The 21,244-nt window shown below is 39.6% G+C and overlaps 1 protein-coding gene across 2 annotated transcripts in view; it reads left to right on the top strand.

Moving 5' to 3' along the window:
* Nucleotides 1–1,750: 1,750 nt before the first annotated feature.
* Nucleotides 1,751–21,244, top strand: part of ddhd1a (DDHD domain containing 1a) — a 31,014-nt gene continuing 11,520 nt past the window's right edge. Inside the window, exons 1-5 of one of the 2 annotated variants that reach the window (XM_084742602.1) lie at nt 1,751–3,016; nt 6,742–6,918; nt 13,977–14,078; nt 18,781–18,909; nt 20,633–20,780. In XM_084742602.1, coding sequence (XP_084598728.1) covers nt 2,224–3,016; nt 6,742–6,918; nt 13,977–14,078; nt 18,781–18,909; nt 20,633–20,780 — 1,349 coding nt within the window. In that variant the 5' untranslated portion in view covers nt 1,751–2,223. The remainder of the gene's footprint in view (nt 3,017–6,741; nt 6,919–13,976; nt 14,079–18,780; nt 18,910–20,632; nt 20,781–21,244) is intronic. The other variant, XM_084742603.1, reaches the window with a different exon arrangement.

Raw genomic sequence — 21,244 nt, 5'->3', positions numbered from 1 at the left:
TCACTGGTTAAAACATGATAAATAGTTGTATTTCACTCTTAGTTCTATCAGGCACAAAGTCACAGGACAGCGCTGGAAGAGACTGCAAAGCACAACACAGATAAACAGACTGCCCAGCACATCTAACATTTAGACAGACAGAGGGAGGGACATCACACACTGCAAACTATCACATAAACTTACTGTCAATTGCTGATGTCAAACTTGGAGAAGAGAAAACACAAGTTAACTGATTAGTGTTCACCCCATTCACTCTCATGATGTTACAGATAAAGGAATTCCACACTAACTCAATTAGTAAGACAACATGTTCTCAAGAAACTTGGGGCTGAAGAGGTCAAGAACATAAGAAAAAATATATTTCACTACCACTTTTGATAAGAAGAATTATGTGAAAGTTTGGAATATGTTTTTCCATTGTCAATAAGTGCAATCGTTCTGTGACACGCACAGCTGGCTGCAGTCCAAGGAGATGAGAAGTCACCCTTGACAGTTAAGACAGTCAAGTTTGTTATTCCTGTTTAAAACATGACCTTGGATTTATTATTCTCAAATATAAATACAGGGGAAGTTTTTTTTATATACAGAAAAACAGGCACTTCAAGCGAAAGCCAGACTGAAGAATGAGCCAAAACTCTTGAGTAAGTCAAGGCACCTGTTAATGACAAGAAAGCACTTAAATTAATTTGAAATAAGATCACTTTTCCAGATTATGTTTTTATAGTGGAGATTATATTTACAGCACAGATTATATTAACAATGCAGATAATATTTTAGTTTTAATGCACATCCTGTCAACAGTTTGTACACAACATTGAGTACTGTCAGTATAAATCCTGCACATCTGTTTATATTGAATGTCGCACACTGTATATAGATGTATACATGCATATAATGTACATAATCATCCACTCCAGGTATATCCACTTAATATCTACGTTATTTTTAATGTTTACAATTTACAGAACACTTGACATGTATATATACAGTTTTTATTTAGGCTGTTCATTACTGGTGTTTCTTATATATATTTATGTAGCTATACACTTACTTGTCCTATTTGGCCTTGTCCATAGCTGTTATGTTTATTCTATATCTGTAAGTACATTGAGAGACATGTTAAACAGAGTCAAATTCCTGGTATGTGTGTTATATGTTAATGCACTTTTCCAATAAAGATTATTCTAATTCTGATTATTTTATGTACTGTTTGATTTTTGTTTATGTGGTTTTTTTTTTATTATTATTATTTGGTTTTGTTCTTGCTCATCCTGACAGATCTCTGATTAATAAAACATGTAAAATGTAAAAAGTCATATTTTTCATCTCATTATTACGACGTTCTACCTTATACTTCCGACTTTTTATCTCACATTTAGGCCGCTCATAATTTTAACTTTTTATTTCTTATCGTGGAGATATTTTCTTTTAACTGGCGGAAACAGGCTTTCATATAAATGGGCTTCCGTAGTAGGTACATAAGTGGTTAAGGACCAAACTTTTTTCCAGTCACTTACAAAATTACTCAAATAAAATGTTGCTGAAGGAACAGAAACCAAGTTGCGATGAAACAAAACCCGTATTCTGGAGTTCATGCCTGTACTAAAGGAAATTCATAAGTGTTTGTCTCCATCTAGTGCAACAAAAGAAGAATGCGTCTAATGAACGGAGGGGAGGGGAAAAAACATGTCATGGTTGCGCAATCTCTACGTGCGCGTTCACGAATAGATCCTGTGATCTGTGCGTCAGCTGTCAAGCCATATACACGCATACTACAGTCCTGTCTCTATGCAAGATTTGTTTGGACAACGAATGAATCAGAAAGTCTGCAGAGACCGGAACACTCAAAGTATGGTGACTGCAGTAGTACTCCTAGCAAGCTGGACTACAGCGACTTGGTGACAGGAAAGTGGTTTGACAGCGGTTTATATTAGTTAGAGGAGGAGAAAAAAGGTGAACAGGTTTTCCGGGTGCAACGTTGCAGACTTGCTAACAAGCTAGCACCGGAGTTCTGTCTCCAAACAACCGGCGTCGTTAGCCGGGCTAGCTAGCGAGCTAACACTCAAGGAAATGCGGTGGGAGCTTTTCTTGAGGTCTTTAATTTTGTTTAAATTTTAATTTTAGCTCCGACTATGATGAGTCTTGTGGTAGCCGTTGTGGTAAGAGCTGTGTTCAGGAGGTGAAGCGATAGGTGAGGGGGTTGGTGAGGTTGCTCAGATAGTTATGAGCAGTTTCAACATTAAGACCTCCACATTAAAGAGCTCCTCTCTGAGCACCGACGGTAAGCGGTCACCGGTCAGCGTCGACGCCGCCAACAACAACAAGGAGTGGGGACTGGGAGGCGATGTGTTCCCGTGCTGTCACGAGATGAGTCCCATGGATGAGAGGATACAGGCGGGGATGTCCTCAGTCCAGTCCGGGCTGGTGGACGGACACCTGCCGCTGCTCCACTCCAGACACCACAGCACCCAGGAAGGGCTGATGTTGGACCTGAGCTCCCCTGCTGCAGCCTACCTGGACAGCGGCAGCTCTCTGGACTACAGCGACACCGACGGGAACAGCGCTGGTCCGCTGTTCGAGAGGAGGAAGAGGTCGCGGTCCAACAGCTCCAGACACCGCTTCAGCGAGGTGGTCACGGAGCTGGGTCCGGAGGAGGTGCGGTGGTTCTACAAGGAGGATAAGAAGACTTGGAAGCCCTTTGTCGGGCATGACTCGCTCAAAATTGAGCTCATGTTTCGGAAATACTGTGAGCTGAACCCTGGTGCAGCAGGCTGTGGTAGGGAGGATGAGTGCGGGAATAACGGCGTGGAGAGCAGAGGGCTGAACGGTGCGGTGCCGGTGGAGACGAGGACCAGCAGTGTGCACGGAGGCCGGGGATCCCTGGACACATCCACCGTGTCCTCGGATGAGAGGGACCCTGACAGCATTGAAATCAACGTGGAGCCTGTGTGTGTCCGAGGAGGGCTCTATGAGGTGGACGTTAAAGAGAGGGAATGCTCGCCTGTTTACTGGAAGCGTGAGTATCATAACAATCAGAAGGTCACAGTCTATAAAAGCATAGTTTTGTTCTGCATCAGAGTCAAATGAGGTCTCACTGGCAGCATCACTAAGTGCATGTCCATAGGCACCTCATATATACTTTATATTCTCTTGTATAATGGGTGACAGCATAGAGATTAATGACCCACAGCCATTCACAAGGCTGGCATTTATTCACTCCTATAAACTAGCAGCTGAGATACAAGACAATTAATTTGTCATTGTAGGTATACAGTGAAATTATATTTGGTAACTCTTGAGACCAGCAACAATAGAAACCAAAATCAAGGATATAAATAGAAATGAAAGGATAAAAAAACAGAAATAAAGGGGAAAAAAGATTAATAATCAAGATAAATGTAATGTAGCATCCTCTGTCAACTGTATCTGCATAATAAATAAAGGTATTTGGATGGAGCAGGTAAACAATGATGGTGCAAACAATGCATTATAACGAGGCGTTCCACAACAGTTTAAGTAGTTAAATAAACAATACTGATATGTGATATTATCTTATGGATTGTTTGTTACAGTTGTGTGTGCATTGTCTCCAATAAAGTGTTAATTCACTTTTTGCTGAGTCCTGTAGAACTGGAGTGGTTAATCACATACGTGTCATCTGTTAAAGTAGTTGCCAACTATTCAGATAATTTATGAATTGGTTTAAGTAATTCAAAGGAAAAAGCAAGACAAATCAAAATTATCTGATTCCAGCTTCTTAAATGTAATATTTTAATGGTTCTTTACTCCTCTATGGCAGTGCATTGAATATCTTTGGGTTGTGGACAAAAAAAGACCAAGTGGACCAAACAACTAATCAATTAATCAAGAAAGTGATTGGCAGATTAACAAAAATAATCATACATGGCAGCCATAGTCACAAATGATTTTGCTCCTGGTGGCAGCAGGTCTCACTGGCAGCACCACTGAGTCCATGTCCATGAGCACTCGTTCCTCATGTGTGCCTATATCATGTATATAATTTATATTCTGCGTATAATGGCGGACATCATACAGATTAATGACCCACAGCCACTCTCTAGTCTAGTGTCTATTCAGACCCACACAAACTAGCAGCTGATTCTTCATTTAAAGTCATAGTTCAGATTTTCTTGAGGTGGAGTTGTACTGTGCGATGTACTTAACCCAAAGTGGCAGTTGGCATGCCCCCAGTTTGAAGAAACAGCAGCAGAACTAGTCAAGGAAGCGAAGCAATGTACTGCTGTGCAAAGGCTTTGCAGCAAAACATCTTTTGAGCCACCTTAAAAAAACAAATGTCACCTCAAATGTTTGCTTTATTTACAATGTTTTTACCACTTTACTTTGCTGTTAGCCAGCCTCGTCTGAAGGGAAACCATTGTTATATAAGTTAAATATCATTCTCTCCACAGCAGCCAGGTTCCCATGGTAAAAACAGTTTTACCTCGCACAACATGAGAGCCTCAATTGGCTAGTATGTTTGTGTTATTGTGAGACTTTAGTGAATCCGAATTAACCTTTTAGCACACTACAATCACACAATAACATAAACAAACCAAACAAACTAACAGATCAAGGCAGCAGTAGACCAGCAACTCCCATGTTCTGTGAGGTAAAATTAGAGTTTTTACCAAAGGAATTTGGATAGAGCAATACTTGGTTTACAAAAACTCTTCTGTGAGAAAAGGTAATGTGAAGCAGTGAAAATATTAAATATTGCATACACTTAAGGTGATACTCTGCTTCAAACTGAGGTTGTACCTGCCATCATCCACAGTAGTTAATACAATGACTATGGACAAGTACCTCACACAACCCTACTTAAAAAACCTGAACTATCCCTTTAAGTTACTTGCTGAGTCCTGCATTGTTCTGCAGCTTTTTCACTGGCCAAGTAATTACTTTAGCCTGGTCTTTTGGGAACATCTGAACAACCCGGGAAGTCATTCTATTGGGCTCAGCTGATCTGTGCTAACTAATTCATGGACATTTCCAGGAAAAGTTGGCGAACAAATGAAGGCGGGAACTATAGAAGCCTCGGAAAACCTGACCTCGATGAAAGAAAGAGTTCATGGGTAGCTGGTTCTTTTGAAGGTTAACGCCAAGTGACATTTAGAGAAGCAGTAACTGTACTTTCCTGAATGTTCATGCTGTGGATATAAGTCCTTTGTAGTCAGCTCAGAGCCTCGCTGTGCCTTTTTGAGCTTGGCCTATACGACTGATACATAATGTCATGTTAATATTAAAGACCTTGATGCACTGCACTAATACAAGAGGAGTTTATTTAAGAAACAACCAAATGCATATCGGTTAGGGTGCAAAAGGCCAGTTAGTGTAATAGGAGATGAGGTGGGGAGGTGTTGTTGATATACTGTAATCCAAGAAGTAAAACACCTATAAAAATACAAAGAGGTAAGGTTTTGAAGGAGTTTTGGCAAGTATTTGTAATAGCTTTCTGTTCTGACATGTCAATGCAGTACACAAAGTAAAAGGTCCTTTTTCCCTCATGAGAACACTTTTATCTTCACACTTATCTTCTCTGGCCAGACCTTAACAAATGAGTGAATAGTACCTACTGTGAGCCTCTATCAGTGTGTCTTTCTTGGGTGGGTCTCTCTGTTTGTAAATTAGAGTATGCTCATGTCATGTGTTTTTATATTTGTACAGATGAGCAGTCTCACTCTTTACTGAAAGGGCACTGTCTTTTGCAAAGTATGCCTACATTTAAAGCTGCCTTCACACTCTTATTCACCACCAGAGAATCAGTTAATAATGTCACACCAGACTGTAATCAGAACTGGCCTCGCTCCATAAGCCACTGAGACTTGGCCCTCCTGGATTTGCCAGACTTGTTGAGTTAAATGAAAATCAGTAAACTCATTCTGAAAAGCTGAGTGATGCACTACTTGAAAGTGACTATTGTAGCACTGTTACTGGAAGGGATTTCTACTTAAAGGCAAAATATGCAACACTTTCCAAAGGAAACAATCTATAGACTTAGAAACAATCCCTTTCAATCATCGCTTATGACCCCCTAGAAATATGTGGTGGTGGTTTTATCTACACCCACCCTGTCCTCTGGCTGTGTTTGTCATTATTTTGGTATGTTCAGGACACTTTGCAGATCCAGAACATCGGTATTTGATGTCCTGGGAATGAGACGCAACAATAAACAAACCTTTCTGGTGTGTTTACAAACAGCTCAAACAAATCCAACTGCTTCCACCTTTAAAGGTGCTCTGTGGAGTTTTCTTGTAAACAAACAAACTTCAACAGCTGCAACAATTAGTCAACTAATTGATAACAAATGTTATTTGCAAAGCCAATTTTTTTTAGGGTTTTAAGTCCAGCAATAGCAACAGTTATCTTGAGCAGTTATGCTTGAAGTCTTTGTTGGTACATGGCTGCATATCATGGCATGTTTCTGCCATTTTTAGATAAGTGTAATAGTGGGAAACCATTGGCTGGAGTGTATACTGTGTTACCTGCACGTCTGCAAAAATAGGGAACAAACAGCTGCATAATGCTACTAGTAGGTCAAAGAATCCACAGGGAATCTTTTACATATAAATAGCAAAACAAATGTATAATGACTTTGTTTAGCTGAACACCAGACTGACTGCATAGGCTTCTGACATCATAATGCTGGCTTAGAGATGTCCGTCCCTACAGTCAAGTGCTCATTCTGTCTCTAAATCCATGCTTTCTTCTACTGTGTTACAGAACAAGACCATATACCTGTCATGAGAGGCCAGTGGTTTATCGATGGTACCTGGCTCCCATTAGAGGAAGAGGAGAGTGACCTCATCGAGCAGGAGCACCTGAACCATTTCCGTGGGCAACAGATGCAGGACACTTTCGAGACGGACTTGGTGGTCAGGACCGTCGATAGCAAAGATGGTGAGAGAGTGGGAAGGGGAAGAGTAGAAGAATAAGGATAGTTTAGTATCATTTTAGGAATTAAAATCTGAATAAATAAACGCAGTAAATCGCATTATTATAATTAGATTTGATGGTGAATATTTTCATAGAATCAGAGTTTGGTTTGGGGTTGAAATGAAAGGTTAAATAATTAGTGCTCACTCAGCAAAACAAAAAAATTGCAAACGCCTTTATTCCAGCATTCACGAACCCAGCAGTAGTTTTACTCCAGCCAGGCAGTATCATTTAAAAGAACACTTTTATCGTGCCATCTGTGGTAGGGCAGAGAGTAAATGCCCCCGTGTGTGCCATTATTAATAATAGATTCTATTAAAAAGTAAAGTCATGGTCTTCACAACAAAGCCAGAAGTAAAGCATTGTGAGTCATAACTGATGAATGATGTGACAGCCCTGCCCGCTTTAGTATCGATGCACCGTCAACAGAAATGAATGGCTCAGGCCGGTGCTTCCAGTCATGTGAGTGTATATTTTGTCATGTCACGATCCCAGTGTAAAGCAGGTGCAGCTTGTACATTCCGGCACGTCCCTGTCTGTCGCAGGGGGCTGGCTCGGGCGAAATGTAGCACGCTTTAGCTGTGAAAGGCAATAAGAAAGAGGCCCTTTGATTCAGCAGTCTCCTTAAGGCAGCCAGATCTCCAGGACCTTCACTGGTGATGAATGTGTGGGTGTGTGAATGTAGCAGATAAATAGAGAGGAGCAGAGAGGGAAAAGATGCAGCAACTGTTAAAAGGGAGTGAGAAAAGGTTTAGTCTGCATTGTAAAAAAGCGAGCAAATAATGCGTGAGAGGCACAGAAACATGCATCAAAACATTGCCAAGGTAATCTGGAACATTATGCAAAAAATTTAATCATCCCCTTGAATCAATGAATAGCAGTTAAACATCCAATTAACCTTATTTTCTGTAATGCTGATTAGTTGTATTTGAATAATAACTGCATAATGACTGTTAAATCACTGTTAAATTGCTATTAATTGCACAGAGTCTCGGTCAGTTTTTTGTTTCTGTGTGTCAAGTACACCACACTGTAGCTTACATGTCAGCACTGTGTCTCTCACCCTGTGCACACTAAATTAAGGTCTAAAAATAAAGACATCAACAGAGAGAGGGGAAAGTGATTACAGTAGTTTGGTCAGTCTTAAATCGTCATTCTTTGTTTCATGTACTCGTAGCTACTAGCCATGTTTCCATCTAGTCTAACTGTCAACCGAACTTTTGAAATGTTGCAAAAACGAAAATGTGAATTAGGCACATTTCCATTAACTGGTTTGGTGTAAGTAAACCAGGCAGTGCAAAGCAGAGATAACATAAATAAATAAACAAACTCTCTGTGATAAACAGATTAGGAGAAGTAGAGGTAGCGAACTGGAAACAAAACCATTTGTTTGCCAACCACCAATTCAGGATAGTTTTTCAATTGTTCACATTGTAACTATTATTTCATGTCACCTACATTCATGACAGCAGAAACAGCTTCTCCTTCTTCTCTCAGGGCAGAAGCAGAGAATCAGTCATGTGAATTAAATGCTCGTTACACCAGACCTTACTTGGAAAAGGTGCTTCCATCTCTCAATAAACGTATTAGGTCTTTTTCAAAAAGGCAAAACCTGCCTCAAGCGAGGAAGAAAAAAAAATTGAGGAAGTTTTGCCATTTCCATCAACCTTTTCTAATGTGATACTTCAAAATGCACATAAGACTGCTTTCATGGAAACATGCTGACTGGTCATACCTGCCAACACTCTTGTTTTTCCTGGGTTTCTCCTATATTTCAAGACCTTTCCATATTGCAAAAACTTATTATTCAAAGGTCCACATCTGATCTTTATTCGAGTCAGAGGTCTGGAATGATTGGTGATAGCAAAAGAACATTCATTCAACTCGCTTCTAACTTTTAAGCAACGTACGTTCAAGTTCAAGACAGTTGAGACAGTCCATACATTGACTTTTTGCCTGCAATCAGTTAGTTGAATGTAGGCAAACAAGTGTTCTTCAAAGACCCTTCCTACTCTGCCTACCAGTAGAGTACTCTTGTTGCATTTGATCACATTTCTTGTGATTGGGCCAGCACAGAACTGAGGCATACACAGATTAGAAAATGTTACACTTCATAACATCCTCATCCAAACGAGGGCCGGACTTTGAGAAGCCCTGCACACACACAGTCCACAACCTATATGCAATTTCAGTCCACCTGGCACTGCCATCTGGCAACCCACAACCTGATTCAAACCTCCCATATCTTGAAATCTAAATGCTGGCAGGTGTATGACTGACACATACCTGAACTGAATCACAGAAGTTTTGACTCAAAACTGGAAGGTCACTTGCGGTCCACAAGCATTTGTGTACATATACACATGGACATGAAAAGATCTGTACAGTACATGGAAACAAGCATATAAACAGTCACAAGGGAGTCTAAGTCAGATTATCTGCGGGCCAGGTGTATGAAATATACTGTAGTGCAAGGACAATAGGTTGTGTGACATTTGGAGGTTTCTCCCTTGCACAACACACAGATCATATGACCTCAGCCTGTCCAGTGTGTGACCAGTATTACAGCAAAGATGGCTAGTGCAGTATAATTACACTCACTGTGTCATGTGTTGAAAAATCCATACATAGCCTTACACATTATAGCTTATTAAATCCCAAAGCTGGGTGTATTTCTGTGATCTTGTAATTTCCTTTAATGCATGGAACTTGAAGTATTATTGAGCATCTGTTTGAAACCCTCCTGCTGCTTTTGTTGGCAGATTGTTTTCTATTCCTATATTTAGCAGAGCGTTAAAGCGAACAGAGTGAAAGATGCTGTTAATTCGCCTCTTCGGTCTTTATTACAGGGAGCCTTTACAGTAGACTATTCTATCTCGGAACTAATAATCTAAAGCACTTGGAGCCGTAAGTCGGCTACCTTGAACTGCATTACAATTGATAAATGGATCATAAAGCCAGCGAGCTGTGCTCTGACATTACTGCAGTACATACATTTCTCCTGCTATCTCTCTCCCCTCCCTCTATCTACTCTCCTTCTTCTGTCTTCTTTCTCCTTGTGCCTGAGTAGCTCGCTGAGACTAAAGGTTAGTACAGCAGGAGACATATAGCAGACATACCAACGTGCTATGCAGGCATAACACTATTATGTGGGCAGGACTACTGATAGGTACAAAATGTGCATGAATGTCCTCTTCTCTCATGACGCAAATGCACTTTTCTGCTTATTCTTCATGAATCATAAAAGAGGAAGGCAAAATCAGAAGTGACACTGCTAATGCATGATATAGTGCAGGCCTTTAGTTACATTTTTAGACAGGCCAGAATTGAGAAAAGTAAAATCCCAAGGGGCCAGATGTTAATATTTCCTATGTCTGACTTGCAACGTTGGGATTTTATTTGTGTAAAACAATGCATTTTTAATTTTTTTTAGTTTTGACAATTGGAAAAGAAACACAATTTACAAAAGTGCAGAAAATACAACCATCATTTCTAATCCTAGATTACAAATAGTTTGTCATTTTAATGAACACAGTGTTGCATTTAACATCATTTTTCATTCAGTTTGTTTCAATAAAATGATGATCTTCTAATAAATAATATGAATAGCCATAAACTTGGAATGCTTACAGGTCATTTAACAATAAAGGCACGATGATATGCTTTTTTCATATCTATCAAAGATCGAAGGGCCAGATTTGGCCCACAGACCACCAACTGAATAGGTCAGATTTAGTGTATCCTGCTAAAGAAATATAAATAGTTGGTTTTAGTACTATAGTCAGGAATGAACAGTGGTAATTTTCACAGTAGTTATTTCAGAAGAAATAAGCATTGATTTGATGTATTTTTTCAAAGTAAGAAATGTGCTTCACAAATGTTTTTATTAATTAAAAAGGGCTTGTCTGATCAATATTTATATTATTTACCTGTATAGATGATATGCAATCATATTTCCCCTTCCAAATTCATCATTCCTTATTCATTTTTCTGTGATTCTGCTTGTAACTGTCTTTAAAGATGGGCGTCTGCTGTATGAGCGGATTGTGAGTTGGTGGCATCAGAGAAACAGCCGCAGCTCTTATTTCAGTTGTTGGGTCTGACAATGGCCCCAAGTGTATGACAGTTGATGGATTTTATAAATGTCTTTTAATTTTTTGTTTACCATTGACCAACTTTGAACAGCAGAATTTTTTCTTAGCGTAGTTTGCCAAGCCAGACTGAGGGAGATGTTATTTACAATTTTCAGAGAGCTGAATATGAAACAGAAAAAACAAACAAACATTTAATTAGAAGGGGTTCCCGTCTATTCACTTGAAGCTGCATGGATTTGTGTATATGGGTATAGAGCAGCAGGCCTATGGTGGAAAGTATAGTGTGTGTGTGTGTGTGTGTGTGTGTGTGTGTGTGTGTGTGTGTGTGTGTGTGTGTGTGTGTGTGTGTGTGTGTGTGTACTGGGTGTGTCCCAGTCTGTCAGGCTTCTCGGACGTCAAGGCAAAATAAAGCCAGCGGGCTGGGCACCAGGTCATTTGTCAGCATAACGCTTTTGGTATTTTTGAGGCAGACGCAGCCCACAAGTTTGTTTGTGTACATGACATATTCAGCTGCATATTTATTTAACCTGCACATGACGCAGAAACACACTGCATGACTGATTACTGATACATCCTTAAAAAAAACAAGAGTTGTCTCATCTATTAACTAGCTGTTGGCATAATTTGAATGTTTTTTCTATCTATTTATTTTCCAGTTAGATTTAGACATCACTTCTCCTTAGGATTTCACATATGTTTTGAATCATCAGTCTTTCACCCTTGATCAGCATGAGATTGTCTAAACCTGCTGCTCGTCGTGATAACAACAACTAGACTTGTTTGTTCTGATCTGGAAATTAGTGGTGGTGATGGTGCAGCCATGCCTTTAAGGGACATAAAAGTCATGTAGTGTGATCTAAACCACAAGGATGCTCATACACTGCAAAGTATCACACAGATTAATTGATCCTCAGTACATCCATGAGGATTCTGTGCATAGGAGATATATTCCAGTCATTAGGGAACACCTATTTCTGGATGGATCCATCAGTACTTTAATGCCCAGCAGATGGACTTCAGTTAATAGCTTTTACAGCAAACAAACTTCCTGTGCAGTCAGCAGGTCTCTCCTCCTCCTCAGCCTTTCACCTCTGCAGAGGGAGACGCTGCTGACATTTGCAAGTCTGATGTCTGTGCTATCACGGAAGGAATGATTTAGTCAGATCTCAGCTAAGACCTGTGGATTTTGCTGATTTGTGTAACAAATGCAATGGAGGTCTTTTTGAATGTCCAATAAGGACATCCACTTACAACTTATTCAGTGATTTGAACATAGAGCTGCTGTTTGATTTTGATTTGAACTGGCATGTAATTGTTCCTCAGGACAATCATTTGGACATATGAATTTTGGTTATACAACAAATATTTTCCAATAATTATAATATAACATAGTGTTCACATATATATGTGTAAGTATTGCTATGTATGTTTTAAGATTTGATTTGGCTCCCATGACATCTTATATCACAATCAAATTATTGTTTTCAGTGTGGAAAAACACAGCTTCTCGTCAGCGTAGGAGGCTAGGATTTAAATCACTGAGAGAAAACATTGTTTAGTCTGGATAATTGCTGCATGATTAAATCAGTGTTAAGTCATTTGTATTTGTGGAAAAATACCATCTGCCATTGTATCACTCTTACATGCCTACAGTATATTTCAGACTCCAGTAATTGGAACATAAAATTACAATTGCAGCAGGTGTGTTGTGTTTTTACATTCCTTTATTAATCTACAGTAACTTTGCAAAGAAAATGACAAACTGTCTCTAAAAATGCTGCAATTTGCCCATTGTTTTCTCCACAGAAATTATATTGCAAATTATTTTTCTTTTCATCTGAACAGATCCATGTAAAAAAAAGTAGCTTGTTGTTTTACTGTTACATATCTCCTTTTTTTTGTAGTCAGTAGATTTCTCCCTCCAGTTCCATAAATCATTTATAATATGCAAAATACAAACTATTAACCCAAATGGACACATAAGCACTGCTACAGTAGATGCTGTTGGGAAATTATAAGGTTTTGTGCTGTTTGTTTATTTGCATTTCACTTCTTTGCAAAAGGTCTTGAAATGTTCACTTATTTGTGCCACTTAATTCACTAAATATTAATATAATGATACTTCTTTATTATTATTTTGTCTTAAATGCTTAATATTTTAAATGGAAATTTCCACCGACTACAGGGCTAAATTAACAAACAAAATGTTTTCCAATCGTACTACTCACACAAAAGTGTAAGATATTAAAGAAATTGTTAACTTTATGACATGTTTAGTCTTTACAGGGAAGACAGCAGATTTCTGTAATGAGTGTAAAACAGATGCTACCTCAGTCATCTTAGGCGTAATGTCAAGCAGCGCTGCACTTTGAACTGCAGGCCCACATGTACCCCGGCCTACTCTTTTAGAAGCCTATTTCCGCCAGTGTGATGGAAAAAAAAGATCCTGTAAGTCATAATGAGAATCTTTCTCAAAATAATGACTTAATATCTCAAAATATTGAGTTAGTATCTCAAAATATTAAGAAACTTCCTATAGTAGCTCATTATTTTGAGAAAGCTTCTCATTATTTTGAGATACCAACTCATTACTTTGTGTTACTAAGTCATTATTTTTAGATACCAGTACAATATTTTGAGAAAGTTTGTCAGTACAATGAGGATTACAGGATCTTTATTTTTCATCACACTGGCAGAAATGGGCTTCCATATATTTCTAAACCATTTTAGGCTATTTTCTTGATATCTACCTGCAGCCACCAGGTTCAGTCAGTAACCAGCACAGGCTGTGTGTCCAGAGCCTTGAAGTGGTAACCTGATAGCAGCGCTACTTGATAGATTGGCCTGTTCAGGAGTGATGACAGCGGTAGCTTCCTGTGTGACTGATACCAGGGTAATGGCCATTACTCACTCTCTCTTGGTTGTTAGTTCTCTCCCACCTGCCCCCTTTCTACCTCCCCTTTCTGTTCAAATGGAGTGGATATCAGACGAGTGCTAAAACTACATGTCACAAGCGCAAACGCTGCCAAGGTACTGTAAAATGCCAAGTTATTTTTTTGTGTTAGATCTGCTAGCTTGTATCCTCTCTCCTAGTAGATCCTAGGTCCCTATGGAGCTAGATTTTCCTTTCTGTTGTGGTTCTGACCTGTACAATCAAATATTTAGAGCTAGACCTAGGCTCAGTTAGAAATGGTTGTGCTAAAATGGATTTAGGCTGCTCTCCAAGTTCTCCATTGCAGCCTTAACTGGGCCTAGTTGCTAGAACTTCTCCCTTTGTGCTGTGACCCAGAGTTTGGTACTTCTGCTGTTGCCGCTTTTTGAGGAAACCTGTGCATCTGCCTCTCATCTCCTTGCTGGGATAGTGAGCAGACAAACATGGGGTAGGACCCCTTAAATCAGTGGATGTGAAATAAATAAGCTGGTTCTCAAAAAGCCAACCTTCTTTTACCCCTTTTTATCTCTCCAGCTCAGTCTCCCACTTTCTCTCTCATTGCTTTCTTTCTCTCATCCCCCTTCTGGCAGTTTGACCATCATTAATGAACCACCGTCACCAGTTCTCGCTCTAAGAGCAATGAACAAAGCTCTCTGTTGAGAGCCAAGCACAAGTGATGAGCTGAACAGAGGAGCTATTGTGGCCCTTTACTATAGCCCCCCTAACATGGTGTGTAGAGTCGCCCTCTTAGAAGTCCATCACTGTCCTAGTTCTGGGTGTATTGACCCTTATCAAAAATGCTAAACAGAGAGGTCTCGAGGTCTGTGTCCTCATCGCATAGTAAATACAAGCAGGCATTGACCTAAACCCAGTGTAGACCTGAACACAACAGAGACCTGTGATGTTTCTGCCTAGGTTGAGAATATTACAGTACTGCACCTACCACACTTAACCTAACAATACATTAAAATAACATGTCAGATTATTTGAAGTGAGGTTGTATGAGGTGCTTATTGATCATCATTGTATTACCTACTGTATATGCCAGTCAACACGCCACTAGCAAAATGTATTACAAAAAAGGCCCATATAAAAAATCAATATCAGTTTAAGAGTGTGCTATAATTAGAATATTTGCAACACTTAACCTTGCTATCAGACAGCCTTTTCCGATGGGAAACTGCAAATATTTAAGCCAAATATAACATTCTCCAAAGCAACCAAACTCCATTGGTGAAATCAGTAATTTTATCTCACAGAACAAATTTGTAGTTGGTTTGCCACTGCCTCAATCAGTTAGTTTGTTAATGTTATTGTGTGACTTTGGTGAATCAGAAATAAGCTTTTAAATAACCAAAGTCACACAATAAGACAGACAAAGCGATTGAGGCAACGATAGACCAGCTACATGCTTGTTCTGCAAGGTTAAATTGCTGATTTTACAAGTAGAGTTTGGTTGGTTTGAAGAAAGTGTTATTTAGCTTATATAACAACAGTTTCCCATTGGAAAAGGCTGTCTGACCACAGGGTAAAACTGCGAAAATATTCAAAATATAGTGTAAACTTAAACTGATTAATATGTTTTTTAAGTTGCTAAAATACACAGCAGTATATCACTTAGCTTCCTGCACCGACTCCTATAGTCAGTATATTAGTATAGGTAATACACTGAATATAGATAAGTACCTCATATAACCCCACTTCAGATAATCCAAACTATCCCTTTAACATGACACTAGTATACTGTCTGGGAATGAAGGGAATGTTGCTGGTATGTTTGCCATGCTGCAACCCAGAAAAGGTTGTAAGTCTTCAGAGTCCCAGACCAACATTATAGCACCTCCTTTTCATGTCTTTCATAACTCCCCTCCCAGCTGTATGTTTCCTCCATCTCTTCCAGTCTCTCCTGCACACAGGTTCCTTGTTTCTCTTTTATTCAAACAGTTTACCACATCCTTTGCCCCTTATCCCTCCTTTTTAACCCTCTCCTTCGTCATGTGTCTCTCAGTAACTTGCCATAGCAGTGTTAGTAAACTCTTTAACCTTTCTTGGTTGACTGCCAGGTGCTCTGTGCATTTTGATCTCTCTCATTTCCCTTCCTTTCACCATGCATCGCCTTTCATTGTAAAACAGGAAGTGTCCTTGTATAATTCCTAAGCATTACTCCATCTTACTGGCTACATTTTAACGTGTATATCCCATCAAACTAATATTTTGTATTGATTCAGTCAGTTTAGTGGAGAAGTACAACATACTTTGTATTCAGACTGGACTCCTGTTTTACAGTAGACACGGCTCCAAATAAAGCTCAACAGTCTGAAGTGGCTTCATCCAACCTTGTATAATAACTGTGCAGCTGGCTCATGGCACCAGCCACCGTCCTTTTCTCCTTTGTGCATCCATGAGGTAGACAAGGACAGGAGGCCACTTAAAACTGTTTGAGATGAAGCCAAACTAGATGGTGAACATTTCTTTTCTCAGAGGAGCTGATTGTTCCCCTTTGCTGCTGCTGTCATAGAGTGGTTTAGTGATATTGTGTGCCGTGGTAGAGGTTAAGCATATGTTTGCTTTGCTGTTGAGTAGTTTTGTTTGAGGTTCTGCAAAGATAAATGGAAATGTGTGAGAGAGGAGACTGTGTATGCAACTACAGTATATCTTTCACCTCAGGTTCCTCAGAAGCTTTATTGTTTCATCTGTGTAGAAAAACAACATCCTTCCCTTTGTTATTCCACATCTAACTAGTGCCCTTGACTTCAACACCTCTGTTCCCTGTGAGAAACTCTTCTTCTAGATCCTTGTCCTTCTCCTTTAGAGGCAGCCATTCTTTTCACACAGGTTGTCCTCAGAGCAGACAGGTCTCACCTAGTGTGCAGTAACTGCTTGGCCTCATATTACCTTGGGGTCATGCCTGTCCAATGAGGAAATTAGCTTTCCAGGTTACAGAGGTCCAGCTTAACTCCACCATGTGACACACAAACACACACAATAGAGATGTTATTTTATCCATTTACACGGGAAGTGGAAATAAAAAATCTTTTCCTGACAAATGTCTTACTTACTCTTGCCCTGTAGACCTGAATGGCAGTATATTTCCAAGGAATGTAGTAAATAGTAAATGTCCAAATATAGAAGGTATAGTTTGGATTATTTGAAGTGAGGTTGTGTGAGGTACTTAGAAGCAGAGAGGACTACCAGTATGGTAACTAAGCAATGTACTGTTGTGGGCAGGGTCCGCAGCAAACACTTGTATGTCACTTGTATGTATGCTGTATTTATAATGTTTCCACTTTACTATGCAATCAGACAGCCTTTTCAGATAGTAAAGCGCAATTATATAAGCCAGATATCACCCTCTCCAAACCAACCAGACTCCATTTGCGAAAGCAGAAAATTACCTCACAGAACACTGGAGTTGCTGGTCTACCACTGCCTCAGTTTTTTGCTTATTTGTCTTATTGTGTGACTTCATTATTTTAAAAGGACAATTTGTATTCTCTAAAGTCACACAATAACAAAAAAAAAACCTAGGCAGCGGTAGACCAACAACTCCTGCATTCTGCAAGGTAAAATTACTGATTTTGCTGTTGGAGTTTGGTTGAGTCGGAGAGTGATATTTAGATCAATCTGGCTAATATAACATCAACTTCCCATTGGAAAAGGCTGTCTCACAGTGGAGTAAAATGGTTGTCATTGCTTAGCTTTCACTCTGGTAGTCCTCTCTGCTTCCCCAAACTGGGGGGCATGCTGACACCTAGTGTAAGTAATACACTGACTATCAAGAAGTCAGTGATAGTCATCACTGTGATAGACTATCAAGAAGTCAGTGATAGTCATCCAACCCCACTTCAAATAATCTGAACTATCCCTTTAAAGGATGATTGAGAAGAAAGGATGCACAGGTCTGATACATAACACAAGTTAACCTGATCATTTTTCTCTTGAAGCACACATTTCTTCCAGAATTTTATTTTGTGTTGTTTGTGAGACTATGTTGTCACAGGTTTTAAGATAGCAAAATAGTGCTCTTGAACATCTTATTTCTCCAGGCACTTTACCCCATTCTTAAGGGGTTTTAATCCCCAGATTGGTTCAGTGCAGTACAAAGAGCCATGACTGTGCTCTGGACCTACGCCAAAGTCTGCCACCTATTTCATCCAGATGAACTTGACTGCACAGGACATTTAAAGGACAAGAAGCTGCAGAGACATAAACAACTCTCTCAAGTCAACCAGTTTCATTTATCGCTCTTAGCTTCTGTAGAAAATGGTGTCTCCTCTTTAGCCATACCTCTGCTCTTACTTGCCCTTGTCACTGCATTACACTTGCATTACACTTGCATTACACCCCAAGCTACAACATGGAGACAAATTTAACTAAAAGTCATGTGAATTCAGATATCTGCAATCTAAAATGTCTTCAGTCTAGCTTGATACACAAGCAGGACAGACAAGCAAGAGCTGAAATATGCAGTTGTGGTATGTGATAGTTTGACGTGTTTTTCTTTCCAACTGCAGATCAATGCTCCTGAGTGCATTTGATTGAGCTGTGTGAATAGATCGTTCCTAGACTGTAGCTGTTTTTGATTTGTATTTAAGATGATCATAACTTGGTGTAATTCTTACAATGTCTTCAGTCTCTTGTTCTCTGGTGATTGGTGAATCTTTTTCCTTCACCCTTTTCCTTGGTTGTTTTTTTCCCCCTTCTTTTTGCCCAATTTCCCACACCACCTGCCCTCCTCTTTTTCCTCTGTCTATTCATTCATTCATTCACTCACTCCTCTTTCACTGCCCGTCCCCACAGCCATCCACAGTCTGAAGCTGAGTCGGACCCATGTGGATTGGCACAGCGTGGATGAAGTATACCTCTACAGCGATGCCACCACATCAAAAATTGCACGTACCGTCACCCAAAAACTGGGCTTCTCCAAAGGTTTGTAATGTACACTGTCATTATCTTTTCATATAATGAGCTGGATAGACAGTTCCCTGATCATACTGTACATGTCTGTTTGTATTTGTATCTGTGCCAATTAATTTGATATCCACTGTTAATATAAGTAATTTTATTTTAAATAATTTGCTCAAACTGTTTAACTCTCACTACAAGTGACTGCATTAACTTACACATGACTACAACTACAAAAAATATTGATCAAAGAAAGATTTTTAGTCTGCAAATCTGTATGACACTTTTTTGAAATATAAAAGCCAGTGCTGTTTTGTGCTGTAGTGTCTGTGAAGCCAAACAAGTTAAACAAGACGAAGGGTCTACATACTTGCCATATTAGCAGTAAGTGATGGTTTGAGCAAAATGCCAGTGTTAGCTTACTAGCAACAGGTAATAATAAACCCATCGTAAGTCCCGCCCCCTTTCTCTCACTCCGTTCCGCAAGCTTGATTCCTGTACTTAAAGTGCTATGTGCCAGGCTTAAGAAAAAAAAATTGAAAGTGGTTAAAAGCTGTTGCAGGGTGACCTTTAAAAGAGGCATGTATTCACATCCTTAGTTAATTAATGTTGCAAAATGCTAGCTAAGTAGCTCATTTATCTACATAAATTGTTAGCAAGCTAGCTTAGCTGACATTTTGCTAAATTGATCAAGGTACCAAGCCAGCTCAGTTGTTAGTAGAGCACTGAGCAAAAAGGGGGAGGGATTTGTAGTATATTCATTTTTTTTTGTTTAAATACTTTAATAAAAAAAAAACAGGTTTGGGGATCACGAAAGTCATTAGGATTCATGCTGTGGTTGCTATGAATGTCTGCAGAAAATTTCATCGCAGTCCATCCACTATTTGTTGAAGTTATTCAAGTATTGAACCAGTCAACAACAGACAAATATTGCCATCTATAGAGTTATCATAGCTAAAACCTTTACTGCTTCCCTGTTTCTTTAGGTTCTCACATGTTCCCACTTTTCTGTACATCACAAATTATATACTCAGCTGCGCTCACAGTGTGCTGTCATTTGCTATTATTCAAGTGTTATTTAAACATGGCTGGGTACAGTTCAGTCTCTTAACTGGATTAGCCCAGAAAATCACACAGCATCCATCTGCTGTCTTCAGGGACCGGGTTTGATCAACCGGCCCAAGTGTAACTGAAAGGATGGCAGCCAAAGTTTGACCTCATGTCCGATGTTTGATCGCTATTGATGATTCTAATCTGATCCTCTGTCTTCCACCTCTACGGCACATTTTCATCTCCTGCTAACAGATTATAAGAGGAGGTGCTGGCACTGGTTATCTCAATCTCCCGTGAGACACAGATGCTCAGTGAGGGCAAATCTCCTTAGTGCTATCCAGACAGCCATAAAGTCCATTGGCTCCTATCACCTTGCTACACAGCACATGACTAGACTAGACTATAGATTCTAAAATAGGACACACACTCAACCCTCTGGCCACATTACAACAACAGAGTCACAGTCACAGCAGGACTTCGTGTCTCACCTACTGGCCTCTTTGGACTCAGAATAGCATGTTACTTAAACACAGTCACTGAGTTATTTATAGACTTCTAGTGAACACAGTGGAAATGAGAGCATTTAGCAGTGCAGTTCAGAAAATACAGTGAAATTGATTTATTTTCTTGCAAAAATCACAAGCCGTAAGCTTCAATGAGTAATAGTCCAACCCTGTCCTCTGTCCTCTTCCAGCCTCCAGCAGTGGAACACGGCTCCATCGGGGTTATGTCGAGGAGGCCTCACCAGAAGACAGACCCCCTCAGACTACACATGTTGTCTTTGTGGTCCATGGGATTGGACAGAAGATGGACCAGGGGCGCATCATTAAAAACACTGGAATGTGAGTTTTTAGAGAGATAATTTTTTAGATTGAGAATTTGCTTGAATGCACATTGCAATTCACTTTTGTTCCATCAGAATTTGTAAAGATGATAAGGCAGGTTTAAATTTATTCACACACTAAACAAATCAAGTCTAAATTAAGAAAAATCTCACTGGGATGACGTGATGTTTGAATTGCCATGAAGTTTGTTTGTTCCTTTTCTCTTCTTTTCCAGACACAGTCTGGCCTCTTCTCATTCTGACATTCTGTTTTTCCTGTGGCTTTTATAAAGATAGCTCACTCTCAGTTCTTCTATCTTTTTACTTTTTACCTCTGTCTCTAAAGACGCATGCAAAATAGCGTGATAATTTCTTTTTAAACCTTTAAATGAGTATGAATCGTGCTATAGCATTTTCTGTGTTCCCCCTGGCCTGACTAAACTTATGCTGCATGTTGTATTTCTTATGAACTGACTAGGGTTT

Source organism: Lutjanus erythropterus, chromosome 18, assembly GCF_056507025.1.
Source record: "Lutjanus erythropterus isolate fLutEry1 chromosome 18, fLutEry1.hap2, whole genome shotgun sequence".
NCBI classification, from domain to species: domain Eukaryota; kingdom Metazoa; phylum Chordata; class Actinopteri; order Lutjaniformes; family Lutjanidae; genus Lutjanus; species Lutjanus erythropterus.
Note: the sequence above shows the minus strand (reverse complement) of the source record. Positions and strands in the feature narration are given on the sequence as shown.